At 36.8% G+C, this 21,761-nt stretch overlaps 1 protein-coding gene across 1 annotated transcript in view; it reads right to left on the bottom strand.

Moving 5' to 3' along the window:
* Nucleotides 1-5,200: 5,200 nt before the first annotated feature.
* LOC119231528 (butyrophilin subfamily 1 member A1-like) overlaps nucleotides 5,201-21,761 on the bottom strand; it is a 36,231-nt gene continuing 19,670 nt past the window's right edge. Inside the window, exons 6-12 of the mRNA XM_054688610.1 lie at nucleotides 14,365-14,385; nucleotides 11,649-11,669; nucleotides 11,168-11,188; nucleotides 7,381-7,401; nucleotides 7,266-7,292; nucleotides 7,135-7,161; nucleotides 5,201-5,846 (exon numbers count right to left, since the gene is read on the bottom strand). Of these exons, the coding sequence (XP_054544585.1) occupies nucleotides 5,278-5,846; nucleotides 7,135-7,161; nucleotides 7,266-7,292; nucleotides 7,381-7,401; nucleotides 11,168-11,188; nucleotides 11,649-11,669; nucleotides 14,365-14,385 (707 nt within the window). The 3' untranslated portion in view covers nucleotides 5,201-5,277. The remainder of the gene's footprint in view (nucleotides 5,847-7,134; nucleotides 7,162-7,265; nucleotides 7,293-7,380; nucleotides 7,402-11,167; nucleotides 11,189-11,648; nucleotides 11,670-14,364; nucleotides 14,386-21,761) is intronic.

Raw genomic sequence — 21,761 nt, 5'->3', positions numbered from 1 at the left:
TGCTGCAGCTGAGCTAGCCCACAGCACTGACCTTTGAAGCACAGCAAAGTGCATGGCCCAGTTGTGTCCACCCACCATATTGCACCTCAGCCAAACTGACAACCCCACCCACTGTGTTGCTCCAACTTATCAAACAGGTGAGTGCAGAACACACAGGAGACACATCTTGAGTGCCTATCTCAACTGACCAAGGGGAACTCTGTTCTTGGACTCCATGGGACATCATGTACAAAACCAATCCATCCTTCAAGACTAGGAGAGGTAATTATTTGCCTAGTGCATAGAAGCAAGCACAGAGAAGCAAGCCAAATGGGAGAGAGAGAACTATATCCCAAGTGGAAGAGCAAACAAAAGCCCCAAAAAGTCCCTTAAAGAAGTGGAGATATCAAACTACCTGATGAAGCGTTCAAAGTAATGTTTAGCATTGGGACTTGAGAGAAGAATGGATGAAATAGAATATTTTAATACAGATCTAAAAATAAGTTACAGATTTGAAAAATACAATGGAGGGGGGCCAGACAGCAGAGTGAATAAAGCAAAGGAGCGGATTAGTGAGCTGAACACAAAGAACTAGAGCGTACCCTGACAGTACCTCAAAATGGAATTTTAGAAAGTAAAAATGTGTACAAAATGTGTGGGGTAGTTCTGATCTTCCTGAAAACACTTCAAGAGATTGAGCTGTGTGCACAATGTCAGAAATGAACATGCTGTGCAAACTGTAAAAGGAAAACCATGATGTGCAGATGGATGTGATTCCTGGTGAAAATGACCTTTCCCAGATGAAGGCAGGTAGTAGGAGAGGCCTCACCAGAGCTTGAGAATGAAGGCCCAAGGGAGGAGGTGCAGACAAGGTCTTGCCAATCAGCCCAGGCCTTGGGAGCATCCAAGCCAGATCTCAGGCCCTGACTTCCAGAGGGAGGACGAAGGTGAATCTGGTAACTAGGAAGGCCATGACTATCCAGAGAGAAGCCCCTGAGTGGTGCAGTATACAGAATATTAGTGGCCCTTAAAGAAGACAACAAGATGTTTCTGAGGCCATCCAGAGCAAGAGAAGCAGCTCTGGATGGGGGGTTTCAGATACATTATGAGAATACTCTGTTTGATCAGTTATCTTTCAGTAAAGAGCTATTTTCACCTGTGACTTATTGTCTACCATCTGACAAAGAACTTGGTTATGATGAGATCATTGATTGAGTAAATACTACTAAAAGAGGAGGAAACAACTTGAGGGAACCAACATTCCACTAACTTATTGGGTTCATTCCAAATAGTTCTGTGCCAAAGGAAAACTTGATCTTCAAAATGTTTGATTTGTGTGTGTGAGTGTATTCGTTTTCTTTTCTTTCTTTTTTCTTTTTTAGAATGGAATAGGACAATGACTACATAGTTGTGAAAATGGAGCAAATTCTAAAGAAAAAGAATCCAAGGACTGCTTTCAAGAATGTCTTCAAATCCCTATAGCTTTGAGTTTGTTATTAACCCAGATTATTTTCCCTGCATTGGGGAAAGATTTTTCATATTTCCCTGTAAGTGATGGTGTTATAAGTTATCATCATGACAAACTGCTAATACAAAAGCCCACTGATATAAATTGCATTAGAAAAAAGTAATATATCTAATCTAGGACATGAGATCCCTGAGTTATTTGCACTGAAAAATTTGTTGAAAAAACTTTGAGATTCTACTTTCAAAATAATAAATTTTGAAATTTAAAATAATAAATTTTCTTGTTATGTGTAAACTAGTTAATTAAAAGTGAAGAGTCCTAAAGACTCCAAGGACAACGTTAAGAGGAATAATGTTGCCATTTTAGGAATCCCAGAAGGAAAAAAGAAAAAGGTCCAAAAGAAATATTTCAGGAAATAATGTATGAAAACATTAACCTGGGGAAGGAAACAGACATCCAGGAACAGGGAGTACAGGGAGTTCCATATCAGAGGATTCTTAAGAGAGCCACACCAACATACATTAAGAATAAAAATGTAAAAAAGATAAAGAAAGGATCTTAAAAGCAATAAGATAAAACCAGCTTATTACATACAAGTGAAATTCCATAAGTTTATCAGCAGACTTTTCAACAGGAACTTTGCAGGTCAGAAGTAACTTGACATACTCAAAGTGCTGGAAGGACAAAAAAAAAAAATCTATACCAAGAGAAATTAATATTCAGATTTGAAGGAGAGAGTTTCCCAAGAAGCAAAAGTTAAAGGAGGCATCACCACTAAATGAACATTGCAAGAAATGTTAAAGGAGCTTCTCTAAACTGAAAAACAAAATGGAACAAACTCATTAGAAAAAAAATAAATGTACAGTAAAATTAGTTGATCAATCATGTATAAAACAACATAAATGATTAAATGACAAAATTAGTAAATGTAACTAATGCTAAAATAATTAGTCAAAGAATAGATATAAAGATGTAAAATTAGACATTATAAATATAAAAGGGGGGCAAAATCACAAAGTTTTAAAATGTGTTCAAGTTTCAATGGCTATCGACTCAAAGCAGACTATTATACACCTAAGAGAGTAAAATCAAGTAATACACAAAGAAAATGGAAAGGGAATCTCAACATATAAATAAAGTCATCAAACCATCAAAGAGAAGAAAGGAACAGAGTAATCCTGAAAGAGCCAGAAAACGATGAACGAAATGTCAATAAATGCATACCTATCAATAATCATCTGAGATGTCAATGAACAAATTCTTCACAAGATATAGAGCTACTGGATGGATAGAAAAATAAAACCCACATCTATCCTGATGGGCTCAATCCATCAAGAAACTTTGGCAGCCATTAATATATATATTCTCAACATAGGAGCACCAAAATATTCAAAGCAATTATAGACTTAAAGGATAAAAACTGTCAGTAATACAATAATACTAACACAACTTGCATCATGTGATAAATCTCCAGAAAGAAAATCAACAAGGAAACATAAATCTTAAATGGTATTAGAAAAGATGGATTTAATATCTATTTACTGAATATTCAACTGAAAAATAACAGAATATACAAACTTCTCAATTGCACATGGAACATTCTTAAGGATAAATAAAATACTGGGACAAAAACAAGTCTCAACAAATTTATGAAGACTGAAATCATATGAAGCATATTTTCTGATCACATTGGTACATCTTTATATCTAAAGCTAAAAGTCAACCAAAATAAGCTGGAAAAATGACAACATTTTGGAGATTAAACAACATGCTACTGAACAAGTATCGCGTTAATGAAAAATCATAGGAGAAATCAAAAAATACCTGGAGAAAATGCAAACACTGCATATCAAAATTTAAGATGCAGCACAAGTGCCACTAAGAGTTTATGTGAAGAAACAAGAAAAATCCAAAAAGCAATCTAAACTTACATCTAAAGAAATAAGAAAAAGAAAAAGGAAAGGAAATATCCAAAAAGTAAAGGAAATAATCAGAGCTGTTTTCTCAAAAAAATAAACAAAAAATATTTCATCTTTATCTAGAATCACTAAAACAAAAAGGCAGCAAATAATAAATGAAAGAGAAGTTGCAATGAGGCTACTATGGAATGAGTTTTTATCATTTTTATTATTATTACCTAATTTTAAAATAAAATTTACATACATTGTATATTATTTATTTATCAAATGCTGTGTAACAAATCATCTCCAATCTTAGTGACTTAAAACAGAAATAATCATTCCTATTAGTAACATCTCAAAATGTCTACAGTTCAAGCATTTGGGGCTTAGAAGGAAGTTGTGGTTCTGTTTCTCATGAAGGTGCAGTTCAATGTTGGATAGTCTGGGCTGGATTATTCACTTCATGGTGACTCACCCTCATGGCAGACCTCAGACTTTCCACAGAACAACTTGAGTGTCCTCATGTTATGGTAGCTGACTTCCTCCAGAGAGTGAGCCAAGAGATGAACACAGAAGTTGCGATGCCACTTAGACCCTAACTTTGGGTACTATTAACTCCATTTATTCTCTCACTGATAGCAATTATTCAATAAGATAGTATCTTCAAAGGGGCACAATAACAGGAGGAAAGGAAAAATGGAGGCCATTGTGGAGAATGACCACAACAGAATGACATATAGCAATCTTAAGTGTACAAGCAAATGAATTTAGATACATGCATATATGCAAGAAACCCTCATCCTCATTAAGATACAGAATATTTCTGGGGCTTCACTGGTGGCACAAGGGGTTAAGATGCAGCACTATGAAGCTCCACAGCCACTGCAGCACGAGTTCGATGCCCAGCCAGGTATGTGACCCACATGGCATAGCAGACACCTCTCTTGTCTCGCCCGCTGCCCCTAAGCAGTGTGCTTCAGTACATCTGCCTGTTCTGCTCCCCATTCTGTCTCTGGTGAATCCTCTTACCCACTGCATCTCTGGCCTATACCCCAGCTCTTGTATTCATAAATAAATAAATCTTTTTTAAAAAGATATGGAATAACTGAAAGTTAACTTCTATTATTTCCCAGTCAATCTACTTCCAAAGAATCTACTTATCTGATTTGATCATGAGACATTAATTTTACCTCTTCAAGAGTTTCATATATGTGGAAAAATAACATTATCATTTTTGTGTCCACTTTTTTTTACTCAGCATAACCTGGAATGATCCCTTGCATTCGGACCATCATCTGTATTGTTCAGTATATAAGAAATTCGTTCTCTTTCAAAGTCAAGTAGTATCTTACTGTATGAATGTACTGACATGTATCACCATGGAATTTACAGGACCTGGAAAGGGATGATGTACAAATCATAGAATCTACATGAAATCAAAGGCCAGTCTGGTTGTTGATTGGCTTCAACTTACTCAATTAAATTTTATCCAACATCATGTTTTGCTTGAGGTACTGATTTTGTCACAAAGATGGTAATAAAAATGAACATCACTTGGTTCTATTCTTGAAGAACCCACAACTTATTGATGAAACAGAAACACACAGAGTAACCTGGAATGATGCATGTTGAGAAATGTGGAGCAGAGATTTACTGAGGAAAGTAAGTACCTAGTTCAGAATCTCAACAACAAATCTAGGAAGGATGGGGGAGCTTTGAAATTCTTAAAACCAAAGGGAATAAATTAAAGTGCACTGAGGGGAGAATGGCTTATAGATATGAGTAGTATAAAAAGTGAATGCAAGGGATCATTCTCAGATTCCTAGAAGACAGGAAGGAGATGGGGCACTGAGGTAGATCCTCACATCCCCTGGCCGCAGCATCCTGCTTGGCGGATGACTACGTGCTATCATGGTTGAGCACGACTCCTCACTGTTTCTCAGCCATGAGTGACTTACTGGGGACAGGCTCTACCTGGAGGATGGTAAGGCCATTACGGTTACTCCTAGTGGGTGGTCCAGGATAAAAATATGGTTTCAGGGACTTCTTGAAGTTGCTTTTGAAAGTATAGAGAATGGTACAATCTGTCACATTGTAGAAAGAGATCAGCCCTTTTTCATACTGCAGAAAAATACCCACGGTCAAAAGGGGTTCTGGGACATGAAGAAGGAAACGCGGGCTGCCAAGTGCCTTCAACTGACCATTCTTCAGGGAAAGTGTCCAGAGACCATTTTCAGGCCTAGCGGAGATGTACTGTCCTTTCCGGGGAATTGAGTCCTCACACAGTCCTATTGCCCACCTGTTCTTCCCTGCTACACAGACCTCCCAGTAATGCTCACCACTGGAGAAGCTGTTCTGACCCAGCACAGCCTCCAGACTATCAAGTCGCTTAGGATTATCAGGAAGATTTTGTTTTTCTGGAAGAGAAGTCACAGTTTTTCCATCATGTGACACCAGAAGATGAGGGTGAGCAGTGTTTTCATCCAGTAATATGTTTGCTGTAGAAGAAAGATTAGATCAATTAATTGTATGACTTATGAACTTTCATCTTCTAAGACAGGGATCAAAGAAGGGTGAGGGATAAATCAAGTCACTTAGAGGATCCTTTTCAAAACTACAGAGAGATAAAATACTCAGATTTCCTAAACCATTATCCATGATGCCTTCCATTCCCAAATCTGAACATTTTTATTTTTTTGGAGCAAAACATTAAACCATTTCACAGGTAAATTGATTTGTAGTCATCTCAGAGTTTCCAGAGGAAAAAACTGATATGGTCAGAAGTATGTATAGATGCCAGCTGGCATATATGTGAAAAATCTTTAACAATGTTTCAAATCTCAGAATGTTTATGAAGTATTTTCACTGGGAATATTATGCTCATTATGAATAGAGTAAAAGTATGACAAGTGACTAAAGAAATGCCATGGAGTAAACCCCATCTGCAAAGTACAGAGGAAGAAACATGCTCAGTGTGTCTAAGAAATAGAAAAGTAGGGCAATCCTGCTGGCGCAGGTGGTTGAGCCCAGTGCTGTGAAGCTGTCCGCAGCCTCTGCAGAGCAGTTTCAATCCCGGCCAGCCGGCGAGGGTCCCTCATAGCGCGCAGACCTGTCTTCTCTCACCTGCTGCTTCCCTCAGCAGTGTACTTCAGTCAGTATGTCTGTTCTGTTCCCCACTCTCTCTCACCCTCCCCACACATCTGGCCTGTACCCCGGTTCTTGTATGCATAAATAAATAAATCTTGGGCCTCCCCGGTGGCGCAGCGGTTGAGCGCTGGGTTATGGAGCTGCCAGCAGCCTCTGCAGAGCTGGTTCGATCCCCGGCCGTGAGGGGAGGTTCCAAAATAGTGTGCAGACCTCTCCTGCCGCCTGCTGCTCCCCTCAACAGTGTACTTCGTCATTCTGCTCTCCGCTCTGGCTCTGGTGAATTCTCTCACCCTCCCGCATTTCTGACTGTACCCCAGTGCTTGTATAAATAAATAAATAAATCTTTTTTTAAAAACCAAAACTGCATCTCTGTATAAGGTGATTTAATTGTACCCATGCTTTACAGAGCTTGTGCATTCATTGAAAGGGGTCTTCTTGAAACATAATCTCTCCCATTTATTGACTTGATTCTTATTTTAATGTTTGGCCTATATATTTGAAATCAAATGATTTCCTGACTTTTAGGATATCTTACAGATTATTTGGGCAAAACCATTTATTTACAACAGAATACCAAAAAGGTTAAATGACAAGCATTCAGTCATTCCTAGCCACACATTATCAACTTTGCTTGTTTACCTGCAGATTTTCGAGCTTTATTCAGACCTACAAATAGAAACATTCAAGGTTAGCTGAATAACTGGCAGGGCAAGGGATGTTGCAAGTAATGACATATAGCATGGCACTTTTGTCATTTTGACATCACTTACCATCTACTCCTATGGCGATTCTTCTGTCTGCAGCCAATCAGAGAGAGAAGTAAGTATTTTGAGGTAATAGAGGCTTTATTTTCAATTTAGCATATGAAAGAGACACAGAACTTACCAAGTTCATTACTGAGTTCATCTAAAAAGTAAAATAAAGAGGTTAAAAATATTAATTCCTGATACTCAAAAAGTTTAATGTCAGGTTTTGCCCGTATATATAAATAGCAAGTTATCAATGAATATCTCTATTTCTGTTGTTTGAGACTCAAAGAAAGAAAGGACAACTTCTCCAAGACATCCACATGGGACCCAACTCAACTTGCTAAGCAAAACTTCCAGTAGAGGGCCTCCCTGGTGGCAAGGGGTTAACATGCAACCTATGGAGCTACCCACAGCCACTGCAGCACAAGTTTGATCCCCAGCCAGGCAGCAACCCATATGGCACAGCAGACCTCTCCTGTCACACTCGCTGCTCCCCTCAGCAGTGCATTTCAGTCAATCTGCCTGTTCTGTTCCCCGCTCTGTCTCTGGTGAATTCTCTCACCCCCCACACTTCTGGCCTGTATCCCAGTTCTTGTAAGCATAAATAAATCTTTAACAACAACAAAAAAAAAACTTCCAGTAGACTTGTAAACTTGTTTTCTCAAGTGCACATGGGAAAATTTCAAGGATAAGTCATACGCTAGACCATAAAAAAACTTAGCAAATTTAAGAAGATTAAAATTATAACAAGTATCTTTTCTAACCACAATGGTATGAACATAGAAATCAATAGGAGAACTGGTAAATTCACATAGAAGTTAATCACATTCCTGATCTACTAATGAGTCAAAGAAACTTAAATGGAAATTTAAAAAGTATTTTGAGAGAAAAATGGTACACAACATATGTGCACTTAAGGGAAACACCAAAGGCAGTTCTTTCTTTGTAAATTCATGATACTGACGTGTAAGGCTCAAAAGTGAGAAAACAAAATGCCTATCAACAAGTGGACAGATACACAAATTACATCCATTTGACTCAAGCAATTGATTTCTAATTAACAATAAATACAAACAATTGATAAACAAAATGATGCATAATCTTAAATAAATATGCTGAATGACACAAGCCAGCTCTCCCCAAACTGTGTGATTGCATTTATACAGATTCTATGAAATGTAAACTAAACTTTAGAAAGAGAAAAAGGATTATATATAGCATTTGCTCAAAAAGTTGACAGTGATTTAGTGCTTACCTTTCCTCCAATTTTTAAAATAGATAACATTATGCATCAAATAACTAGTGACAAAATGGAGACTTAGGGGTACATTTAGTGGAAATAATCAAAACTCTATACACCAGAGACACACTACAGGGGAAGGGAGGGGAGGGAGAAGGGAGAAGGATCAAAACAAGGGGGGGTGGGAATTGTATGGAGACTATAATCAAAATGAAAATGCATACATTGTGCAAAAATGAAAAATGATGTAAAAATATATAAAATAAAAACAATAAAAGTCATTTATCAGGCAAAATGCTTTTGTTTTGTTTTTGCTTTTTCAAGTTAATAGTTTGGATGTTCTCAACCCAGAGCATTTCAGAGTGTTTCACAACTCTTTGAATCTCTCCTAAAGTTCGTGGTAAGTTCTTCTGAGCTGTAGCTAAAAGGACAATAAAGGTAACAAAGGTGGCTATATTGAAGCATCAAAATGATAGAGTGGGGGACTTAAAACAGGTGGGGAAAAGAATGAAAATACACTCATAAATATAGTTTCATTTATAACACATGAAGCTCATATGATTTCTAGTATTCTTAGCATCTGCTGATACTACCTGTTGAAACAGACATACATTCTTATACATAATAATGATCATTGAATGTAGGCTTGACTATAAGGCAAGGGGTTGGATAAATAAGACAAGGATGCCCACTGGGTCCATTCAACATAGCACTGGAAGTAAAGCTAGAGAAATCAGGCAACAAAAAGAACAAAGATGTACCAGAATTATAATGGAAGAAATAAAATTGTGTTTGCAAATGAGATGTTAAATACTACAGAAAATCCTAAAGACTCAACTAAATAAAAATTAGACCTAACTAACAAATTCAGGAATGTTGCAGAGTACAAAATCAATATAAAAACCAAGTGTTCTGTGCCCTCACAAAAAGCTATCTGCAAAATACATAAAGAAAACAAACATTGATTCAATAGCATCAAAGACAATGAAACACAAGGGAAAATTTAGCCAAGGAGGTGAAAGATTTCTACAATGAAAGATATAAGCTGTTAAGGAAGTTGAAGATATAAATAAATGGAAAGACATCAACGTTTTAAAATGAATCAATAACACTTTTCAAATAGTCAAACAATGAAAAGTCATCTATTGATTCAGTGCAATGCCCACCAAGATTCCAATGACATTACTTAAAGAAATAGAAAGAAAACAATCCTAAAATTTATGCAGAATGACCAAAGACCACAAGTAGTCCAAGCAATCCTGAGAGAGAACTAAGCTAGAGATACCACACTTCCTGACCTCTCACTAGATTACAAAGTTATGGTAATCAAAAGAATGAAGTACTGGCATTTAAAAAAAAAAAAATAGCAGAGACAGACCTATGAAACAGAACGGAGAGTTCAGGAAAAAACCTATCCACAACAGTCAATTATTTGATAAGGGAGTCATGATACTCAATGGAGAAAGAACATTCTTTTCAATAAATATCAGTACTTCTGGGAAAATAGCATCGTCACATGAATGAAATGCTATGTCTATCATATGTATTCCAAAAATTAACTCAAACTAGATAGAAGATTTAAATGTAAAACCTGAAATCACAAAACATCTGGAAGAAAACACAGAGAAAAATTTCTTTGACTTGTAAGTTGGCAATGATACTTTGTAACTGACTCCTAATGCAAAAGCAACAAGATAAAATGAACAAGTAGGATTATATCAATCTAAAAAAATGTGTGCACTGAAAAAGAATTCACCAACAAAATGAAAATGAGATACAATATTTGCAAACTATCTGATAAATTGGGGAAATAAGCGTAAAAAACCACAACGACATATCATCTGACACCTGTTAAATAGACTTTCATAAGAGACAAGAAATAAATTCTGGCAAGAATGTGGAGAAAATCAACCTTTGTGAAGTATTTGGAATTTAAATTAGTTCAACCAGTTTAAAAAAAATGTATAGGGGCTCCTCAAAAAATTAAAAAGAGAACAATCATATGAACCAGCAATTTCACTCTTAAATATATATAAGAAGGAAATAAAATCACTGTCCCAAAAAGATATCTGCACACCCAGATTCAGAGCAGCATTGTTTATAATAGTCCTGCCAACGAAGCAACCTAAGTGCCCATAGATGAAAGGATGGATAAAGAAAGTGGTAGAGGTAGATATGTATATGTAGACATGTACAGTTTTATGGTCAATGATGAATTCAATTGGAGAACATCTTTGTTGTACATCACTTAACCATTCTTTTTCTCTATTTTTTTGCAAAAAGCAAACGTAATGTTAGAGTTTCTTTCTTTCATATCCACAGAAAACCCACTTCAAATATTTGTCTCCACTTGAAAATAGAAAACATAAGGTCAGAAAAAATACGTACAATATGTAACAATAGTAAGCACACCAGAAAGTTGCTAAGATAGGTCTTGAAAGTTCTCATCAAAAGTACAATAATATGTTTGTAACTCTGGGAGGTAGTGGATGTTAACTCTAATTATCATAGCAATCATTTTGTAATATATACATATCAAATCTTTACAGTGTACATTTAAAGCTTATATAATGTCACGTTAATTATCCCAATGGGGTTGTGGTGGGGAAAGGGAGCAGGGAGAACAAAATTTGAGGTCAATGCTGAATTCAGTTGGAGTGGGTTGTTATTGAACATCACTTACCTTTCTCTTTCTTTATTTCTTCTGCATAAAAAAAACCAGAGAAGACAGCAAAATAAATGTGTGTTAGATAGTGTCTTCTCCCTACTCACAAAAATACTACCTCATATCTTCGTTCCCCCATTGACATTAGAAACTACAAGATCATAGACATAATGTACAGCATAATGACAAAAGTTAATCAGTAAATTTGAATGTTGCTAAAGGGCAGATCTTAAAGTTCTCATCAAAAGTAAAATAATAAGTATGCAACTATGTGGGGTGATGAATGTGAACTGTGAACTATACATATAAATAGTATATATGTTTTGCAATATATATGCATATCAAATCTTCATGGTGCAGTTAAGGTACAAATCTTCATGGTGCAGTTACATGACGTTATATGTCAATTGTCTCTAAAACTGTTGGGGAGAGGGAAATGAGCAAAATCTGAAACAATGCTGAATTTAATAAGAGTGGGTTTTTATTGTACATCACTTACCTTTTTCTTTCATTAATTTGTCTGTATGTATGAAGAAAAAAACACAAGAAAGCAAAACAAAAGTAAGTTAGATGGTGTTTTCTTCTCCCTACCCACAGATTTTTCCCCATCAGATCTGGGTCCCCACTTTACAAAAGAAAATGTGAGGCCACAGACATGTTGGTTCATGCTGAGCCTGGCACATAGAAAAACTCCATTTTTCTGAATGAAACGTTCACACAAACTAAAAAATATTGTTTGACTGTGAATAGTCACATGGAAAGATATGAAAAGAATTCTCTTCCTTTCTTGTTAATTCCACCACCAGATGAGGTCTCAAATTTGAAAACATTGGTGCCAAGTACCTACAAACTCCATACTTTCTATCCATGATTTCCAAAGGGTGAGGTCTAAAACTGACACTGATGTTCTCATTTCATCACAAGAGCTGTAAGTGGAGATCTGGCTCATGATAAGAAGAAACTGGAATAACTAATGATAACTTGTATTTTCCTACTGGGAGTGATGTCACTAGATAGAGGATTTGGGGGTGGGGCACTTTACCTTAGCTGGGGACAAAGAGGCTGGAAACTTGCTAACTCAAGTCAAGCTACAGAAAATTTCAATAAAAAACATTAAATACAAGTATTTTCCCTGGAGTTTCAGAAGCAGAGACAATCTTCTGTTCCACACCTTAAAATATTTCACACCAGAGGCTGCTGAGGTGTCCTGTATCCTCAGGAGCCTGTAGCACTGATATGATATTGATCCGAACCTCATGTTGATTCATCCCACAGAAGGAATCATAGAAGTAGGGACAATGGCAATTTCCACAATATTTCCCTTCAACCATGTCATACTAGCATACCCTTTTGAGATTTTCAGGGAACAAGTGTTAGCAAATGTACTCAGAATTCCCTTTATCTAGAAGTTTTCTCAGTAGAAAACAACCAAGTATGCTTGTTGGATAGTGTCAAGTTCATACAAATAACACTTTATCAAAATAGCTATCTACTAAACATTTGACCAAATGTGACTGTATCACACACAGTTACAAGGATTTTTTTTTTAATAAGGGGAAAAACTGCTTTGCTTGAGGGACATCTGTGTATTCAGATATTCAAATACTCACTCTTCCTTTTGGGGAAGATTTCGATGAATTCCTCAGGAGCCCCTGCCATTGCTCAGTCCCATTTATGCCATTTCCACAAGGCATGACTACTTAGGAAATTCCTTATAAACCCCTTCCCTTTACTTCATTCTCCTAGTAATGTGGAGTCTGGCTTGACATCTTATGAACAGACCTATTAATAGCAGCTAATGGCCAAAGTTCTTCACCAAGAACTATCTGAGATCCAGAGGAGGATAGCAAAGACATTGGGTTCAGATCAGTGTGAGATCAATTTATACTGATAAGAGATTAATTATAAAACATAAGAGATTGTCCAATTAAATGTTGTATTACATTTAAACCTGGACTGAAAATGAAAACAGAGTTCAATTTCTCTTGTTCCACATGATTTGGAAAAATAGAGGGCAAAACACACATGAACAATGAAAAGAAATCTTGTTAATAAGACACATTTTCCCATCCACAGATATCTGTAGACTGATCACCCTGATCTGGACACAGGACAGGCCACGGTCTCTCCTGAAAAGACACAGGATCCAGGTCTGTGCCTGCACAGAGTACTAGCAATGCAATTGTGAGAGGGTGTGGCAAGCAGCACTTAGATCTCTGATGAGTTGGTGAGGGGTCATCAGCCTCCCCCAGGAGAAACATGGTTCATCAGGAAATATTCAAGGAAATAAAAGGTTCCAGGATGGGGAAAGCAAGGGCAAAGGCCAAGAGAAATATCAGACACTAGAAAAACACTCTCTTAAAAAAAAAGGTTGAGAGATGATTGGCCACTACCTGGGCAAGTTTTCCATCAACTACAAGCCTGTCAAACACAGCCGGTCAGGCATAGGGGACACCCACTCCTCCCGCTTCATCCCCCTCAAATAGCCTGCATGACCAGTAAAGGCACTGCCTTCTCTAAAAAAAAAAAAAAAAAGAAACAAAATCAAAACCAAAAATACATGAAGAGAAAATATCTTGTAACAATTTAAAATATGATATAGAAAAATACAAAGTCTTTAAAAACTATATCTTGATGGTCATATATTGGGTTGGTATCTCATCATGGAAAATATAAATTAATATTAATTAGCACTTAGTAACAAAGGATTTAACAAGTAGACAAAAAACTGGTGAAACTAAAAATTCAGGCACTGATTTCTAAACATAAAATAGTAGAAAAAACATAAAGGAATATTCAATATCTTTTTTCTTCCTTATCACACTTTTTATTTTTTAATTTAATTGAGGTATGATTAATATAATGGTGTAATGCATGCAACTTGATGAATTTGAAAAAAAAAGTACAGACCCATGAAACTTTCATCAAATAAAATGTCTTAAAGTGGAATATTCAATTTCTTTATGTGGACTTTAAACATTAAAACAAATGCTAACAAACAAAAAATATAATATGCCTCAATTGAACTATCTTAAATTATACAACCTATAATTTATAATATAAAATCACAACATATCAGTTGAAGATGAATTATATGTATAGATAATTTAAAAGAATGATCACTTCTTAGAAATCAATTGCAAATATAATTTTATAGATCAAATCTACATTAATGTGATACATTTGCTTCTAAAATAGAAAGGAATACTGCTCACCTCTCTCTGCAGTTAACAGTTCTGTATTTAAAAAAGAAAAATAGAAAAATAATTAAGACTAATCTACAAATATCAAAGTTTATCTAGAATTTCCAGAGAAATACTTTAAATTCACATCTTTAAAATTACCACTTTTTAAAACGTAGTTAAGTAGGTGAAAATGAGGGATGGGAAAGAGAAAAGAAAGCAGGCATTTTTTTCATTAGTTCAACTAGGTGGTTTCTACAAGACCCAAAAGGATCTTGAAGCCCATTATCTGGCAAGCCATCACCTCAGACTAAGTCTTCCCCTAAAGGGCTGACAGTCCCTTCTGCTAATTGTGTGGAGCCACCACAGGATATTCCAGAATAGATTTCACCCAGGTTATTCGATGGGGACTGAGCACCAAGGGGCAGGGACAGGCTCAGTGAGCCTTAGTCAGGGGCCATGGTTAAATAGTCAGGAGTAACCTGAAACAGAAAGCCAGCCCTCACTGCCCTCCTTTTCCCTCCCAGAAGAAAACCTGAGCATCCCAGGACAAAAACTTTTCCTTGGACACATTGAAGGGGCATAATTTTATCATAATATGTATACCAAATACAATCTTAGAAATTGACATTTAGCATCTGGTGCAGGATTCCAAAAGTTGACAAGGTCAGTGTGGGTTACAAAGAATTCTCCAGACCTGAGGAGGTTTTGCAAATACAGAGGAGAAAGAAGGTCTTCCAAGGGCATTTTACACAGACCTCCTCTTCCCAATTCCAGTGGAAGTGGAAGCATGCACAATAAACTAAAAAACAAAAAGAGGAATACTAGCTAGCATTATAGAGCTTTTGATGGGGATCCAGGCCTGCTCTGCATTTAAGTGCTGCACTAGGTGCCTCTCCCAGATTCTCTCTCTGATTTTGCTGTGGTTTTACTGATGACTTTTACTTGCTACTTTGCCCAGTTTCTCATCTTTATAGAACTCAGAGTAGGTTTACAAACCTGAAGGGATTATGAGATAACAACCCAACAAAACTCAGGGAGGTTTGCACAAACTAATCAGGACAAATTTAAAAATTTTGACAGTTCATTGCTCAGTGAAGATCACTCAGCCTGTGATATATGTGAGGTAGAAATTACCTACTTGATATGTAAGAGCCAAGATTTGTGTGGCTAGATGACACATAGAGAGAAATTGCACCCACAGATTCTTGACAGATTTTTGAGAGCCCACACTGTCATTCAGAAAGGTCTGAGGCATAACCCTCAAACTGTCTGAAAAATGATCTCTCCAACATTATTTATTACGTTTGGCAATTATAGGAGGTAGAATGAAAAAGAATGATACATAAGTATTTCTCTCCAAATCATATTTCCATGTTAGGAGAAAGCTTGATGTTAATGTTTCATTCCCTCATTCACCCCGCAAGAATGTTCATCCTTGGAAGCTGTTGCCTGAGATTGCATCTTAACGTCCAATGTCTCCTGCTCCCCCAGAGAACTGTGTATATGATAGAACCTAACACCTACTCTTCAGTCACTGCTATAGGGTGCTGCTTGTAGTCTCCACTCTAATTTCCTAGATATGTATTATCCCTTCAGCTCTTAGTGTCCCATCACCAGGCTAACTCTGCCAGAGGATGTCCAGGGGAGCAGCAGGAACAGAGCTCCATGTGTTCACAATGCAGTTTAAGACTTTTGAATATTTTTATAAACCATCAAGTAAATGTTGTTTTTCATAGTTTCCCCCTGGCTAAGAAGATTTTGCATCACCTGGAACTTCATTAGAAATGCTAATACTTAGGTGTAGCCCAGAGCATTGGATCAGAAATTTGGGAGTGTGGTTCAGCAATCTGTATCAAGAGCTTCTCATGCGATTCTTGCTGCATGCTCAAGTCTGAGAACCTCTGCTCTCCTGGGTCCTGAGAAATAACTAATGGGTACAGTAACACCGTGTTTCTGCCCTGTATCACTGAAACCTACAAGACACAGCTGCTCCTCGGGGATGTGCTAGGACAGTGCATCATGTGTAGCACATAGAAGAGCTCACTGGGTTTTCCTTAAGTTTTCACCCTATATCCTTCCAAAATTGATTAAGGTTAGTTCTTGACAACTTCCAACCACACAAAGTCCCTGGATGACATACATCTCAGTAACATCTTCAAAAACAAATCATACAAAACAAAGAAACTGTAGGAAAAGATGAACAGCTGGAACTACATCAAATTAAAAAACTTCTGTACAGCAAAAGAGACATTAACCAAAACAAAGGGACACCCTACTGATTGGGAAAAAAGTTTTGCACACAATACAACTGATAAGGGACTGATCACATAGATTTACAAAGAACTGACAAAACTCAACAAAAACAAAGTAAACAATCCAGTCAAAAAATGGGCAGAAGAGTTAAATAGACAGTTCTCTAAAAGGAAATGCAAATGGCCAACACATATATGAAAAAATTTTCAACATTAGTTGTAATCAGGGAAATGCAAATCAAAACCACAATGAGATACCACCTTATACCAGTAAGAATGGCACATATTAAAAAAAAAATAGGAAACAACAAATGTTGGAGAGAATGTGGAGAAAAAGGAACTCTTCTACACTACTAGTAGGAATGCAAACTAGTCCAACCACTATGGAAAGCTGTATGGTGGTTCCTCAATCTAATAAAAATGGAGCTACCATATGACCCAGCAATTCCACTCTGAAGAATCTACCCAATGGACACAAAATCATTAATTCAAAAATATGCCAGTAGCGGGAAGGGCCCTCCCAACTCACCATTTTAGATCAGGGACCCTCTGAGTCCGTCCAGAACACACCTAGTTTGCATGGAGCTGGAAAAGGGCTTCCCCCACAGCCAGAGGTGAGCTGAAAAGCACCCACAAGCCAGGCCCCATCTGGCCACCAGTCAGATTACAGAGGGGGATCCAGCAATTTGGAGCCCAGCAGGTGATCCTGCCACCAGAGGTAGTCTGTGGGACTGCAAGAGCCACCTTGGAATTAAACAAAAACAGAAGGAGATTCTCTGTGACAGCGACCACTAACATATTCATAGTACCACTGCACTACTGGAATTCTGGCATAACAGTTTTTGACTGATTGCGCCACCAGTTTCTGACATCCCAGAAAAAGCACACCAAAAAGATGCTGGCCAGTACCAGTGACACAGTGTTCCAATGCATACGACAAATTAGAAAACAAGCAGCAGGGAGAAGAAAAACTACAAGCAACCAAGGAAGTCCTCAGGGAAAAGACATACCACAAAAAGAAAATCACCCACCAGAATGCAACAACAGTGACTTGGAAGAACTTCTGAGCCTTCCAGAAAGAGAATTTTAAATTGCCATGATTAAAAAACTGACAGAAGTCATAAAGGAAAATAATGACAAGGGAAAAATAATCAACCATCAGAAGAATGAAATTGAGTCCCTAAAGAGGGAAGTGAAAGAAATGCAGGAGATAAAGGATTAATGGAGGAGCTAAAGAACTCTGGGAAAAGCAGTGAAAGCAGTACAGTTGAAATGGAAGAACAAACAAATACTCTCGAAGACACAGAAATAAAAAGAACCAAAACAGAAAAGGAAAGAGAAGTATGAAAGAAAAAGAATGAAGAAAGACTTCAGGATCTATCTGATTCCATGAGGAAAGGAAATATAAAAGTTATAGGAAACCCAGAAGGAGAGCAGAGAGACATAGGAACAGAGAAAATATTCAAGGAAATAATTGAAGAAAACTTCCCAAACATGAAGAAGGAGCTAAAAATAGACATACAAGAAGCAAGAAGAAAACCAAACTTCCATGATGAAAGAAAAAATACAGCAAGGCACATAATAGTAGTGCTCCCAAGAATCCAAGAAAGGAAAAAATAATGAAGCTTACAAGAGGGAAGAAACAGATAACATACAAAGGAAAACCAATCAGACTGACATCAGATTTCTCCAAAGAAACACTACAGGCAAGGAGAAAGTGGAGGGGAGGGACATAGTCAACAGACTCCAAGACAACAAATGCCAACCAAGAATCCTCTGTCCCACAAAGCTTTCCTCCCTCTATGAAAAAAGAATAAGGGCCTTCCCAGACAAACAGAAACTCCGGAATTTCATTACAACTAAACCCCCCACTCCAAAAAATATTGTAAGGAGTCCTACAGCCAGAACCAACAGAGGTATAAATAAGAACGAAACAGACCAAAAAAAATTATTAAAAATAATAAATAAATCAGAGAAAAGACAAACAAAATGGCAAATACAGACGCTAACATATCAATATTAACTCTAAATGTAAACGTACTAAACTCGTCAATAAAAAGACACAGAGTTGCAGACTGGATTAAGAAACAAAACCCAACCTTTTGCTGTCTCTGGGAAACACATTTAACTACAAAAGATAAAAATAGACTGAAAGTAAAAGGATGGAAAACAATCCTACAAGCTAATGGACCAAAAAAGAAGGCAGGAACAGCTATACTTTTATCAGATAAAACAGCTTTCAAATTCAAAAAGGTAAAAAGAGACCCTGACAGTCACTACATTATGATCAAGGGGACAATACTTCAAGAAGAAATAACACTCATTAACATATACTCACTAAATGAAGGAGCACCAAAATTTATCAGACAACTATTATCATCTCTGAAAACAGACATCAGAGAAAGCACATATGTAGTAGGAGACTTCAACACACCACTATCAACAATGGATAGATCAATGAGACAAAAAATAAGTAAGGACACTAAAGCTCTAAATGACGATCTTGAGCTCATGGGCTTAACAGACATCTGTAGAATAGTAAATCCAAAAAAAATCTGAGTATACATTTTTCTCAAGTGCACATGGTCATTCTCCAGGACCAGTCACGTACAGGGACACAAGTCAAACACCAACAGATACACCAAGATTGAAATCATACCAACCATCTTCTCTGACCATGAAGTCATCAAACTAAAAATAAGCCATTAAAAGAACACAAGGAACTCTCCTACTTCATGGAGATTGAAACCCACACTACTGGAAGACCACTGGACTAATGAGGAGATCAAAGAAGAAATTTAAAAATACTTTGAGTTGAATGACAAGGAGGACACCAATTTCTAGAATGTATGGGATGCAGCAAAAGCAGTAATAAGAGGAAAATATATAGCAACAGAGGCTCACATTAAGAAACAGAAAGAATTGAAAGAAACAACCTAATCTCAAAGCTCAAAGAAGTAGAAAAAGAACAACAAAAAAATCCAAACCCAGTAGAAAAGAAATAATAAAAATCAAAGCAGAAATAAATGAAATTGAAACTAAAAAAAAAAACAATTCAAAAATCAATGAAACCAAAAGTTGGTTCTTTGAAAAAAACAAATAAAATAGACAAACCCTTACCCAACATCACAAAGGAAAAATGGTAGAAAGCACAAATAAAAAGGATCACAAATGAAAGAGGAGAAATCACAACAGACACAGCAGAAATCAAAAGAATAATCAGAAACTACTATGAACAGTTATATGCAAACAAGGTCAATAATCTAGAAGAGATGGACAAATTCCTACAAATAGAACAACTAAACAGACCAATTACAAGAGTGAAATTGAAATGGTAATCAAAAACCTCCCCCAAAACAAAAGCCCAGGACCTGATGGATTTACCAATGAATTCTACCAAACATTCAGAAAAGAATTAGTGCCTATCCTTCACAAACTCTTTCAAAAAATTGAGAGGGAAGGGATAATACCAAACATTCTATGAAGCCAACATTACACAAATACCAAAACCGAACAAGGACAACATAAAAAAAGAAAACTACAGGCCTATCTCTCTAATGAACACTGATGCAAAAAATCTCAATAAAATTTTAGCTATCAGAATCCAACAATGTATCCATAAGATAATTCACCACAACCAAGTAGGATTTATTCCAGGAACACAAGGATGGTTCAACACCTGAAAATCAATCAATGTAATCCAACACATCAACAAAAAGAAATTTAATACCATATGATAATATCAATAGATGCTGAGAAAGTGTTCGATAAAGCACAACACTTATTTATGATAAAAGCCCTTGAATTTCTCGAGATACAAAGAACATACCTCAACATCATAAAGGTCATATATGACAAGCCCATAGCCAATATCACTCTCAGTGGTGAAAAGCTGAAAGCATTTCCATTAAGATCTGGAACAAGTACATGCACTCTCACCACTGCTTTTCAATATTATACTGAAATTCCTAGCCAGAGCAATAAGACAAGAGAAAGACATACAAGGAATCCAAATAGGAAAGGAAGAAGTCAAACTATCGCTATTCGCAGATGACATGATAATATACACAGAGAACCCCAAAAACTCCAGAGAAAAACTAATTAAACTAATAAGTCAGTTTAGTAAAGTGGTAGGATACAAAATCAACACACAAAAATCGGTAGCCTTCCTATACACAAACAATAAATCTGAAGAAGAAGAAATCAATAAAACCATGCCTTCTACAATTTATACAAAAAAATCAAATACTTGGGAATAAACCTAACAAAAGAGTTGTAAAAACCTATACAAAGAAAACTATAAAACATAAAACACTACAAAAAGAGAGCCTCAGGGCCTCCCTGGTGGTGCAGTGGTTGAGCGCTGGATTGCGAAGCTGCCCGCAGCCTCTGCAGCGCCAGTTCGATCCCCGGCTGCTCCCCGGCCACCAGAGGAGGGTCCCACATGGCGCACAGACCTCTCCTGCCACCCGCTGCTCCCCTCAGCAGTGTACTTCAGTCCTTCTGCCTGCTCTGCTCGGCTCTGGCTCTGGTGAATTCTCTCACCCTCCCGCGCTTCTGACTGTACCCAGTGCTTGTATGTATAAATAAATAAATAAATCTTTTTAAAAAAACACTACTAAAGGAAATAGAGGAAGACAAAAAGAAATGGAAAGACATCATGGATTGGGAGAATTAACATTATCAAAATGGCCATCCTACAAAAAGCAATTTACAGATTCAATGCTATTCCAAGAAAAATTTCAATGACATTCTTCAAAGAAATAGAACAAATATTGATGAAATTCATATGGAGCCACCAAAAACCCAAATAGCCAAGTTTTCCTGAAAAAATAAAAGAAGGGAATGGAGGCATCACATTCCCAGACTTCAAACTATACTACAAAGCCATAATCATCAAAACTGCATGGCATTGGAACAAGAACAAACATGGACCAATGGAAATGAATAGAAAATCCACAAATAAACCCACAGATTTACAGTCAACTAATCTTTGACAAAGGAATAAAAGAATATGCACTGGAGAAAAGAAAGTTTGTTCAATAAATGGTGCTGGGAAAACTGAGTCGCTACATGTGAAAGAATGAAGCTGACTACTACCTCACACCATTCACAAAAACCAACTCAAAATGGATTAAAGAACTAGACATAAGACCTGAAACCATAAAATATATA

Source organism: Talpa occidentalis, unplaced genomic scaffold (genome assembly GCF_014898055.3).
Source record: "Talpa occidentalis isolate TD23 unplaced genomic scaffold, MPIMG_talOcc4v2.1 talOcc4.7, whole genome shotgun sequence".
In the NCBI taxonomy this organism is placed as follows: domain Eukaryota; kingdom Metazoa; phylum Chordata; class Mammalia; order Eulipotyphla; family Talpidae; genus Talpa; species Talpa occidentalis.
This window is presented reverse-complemented; position numbering and strand designations above follow the sequence as displayed.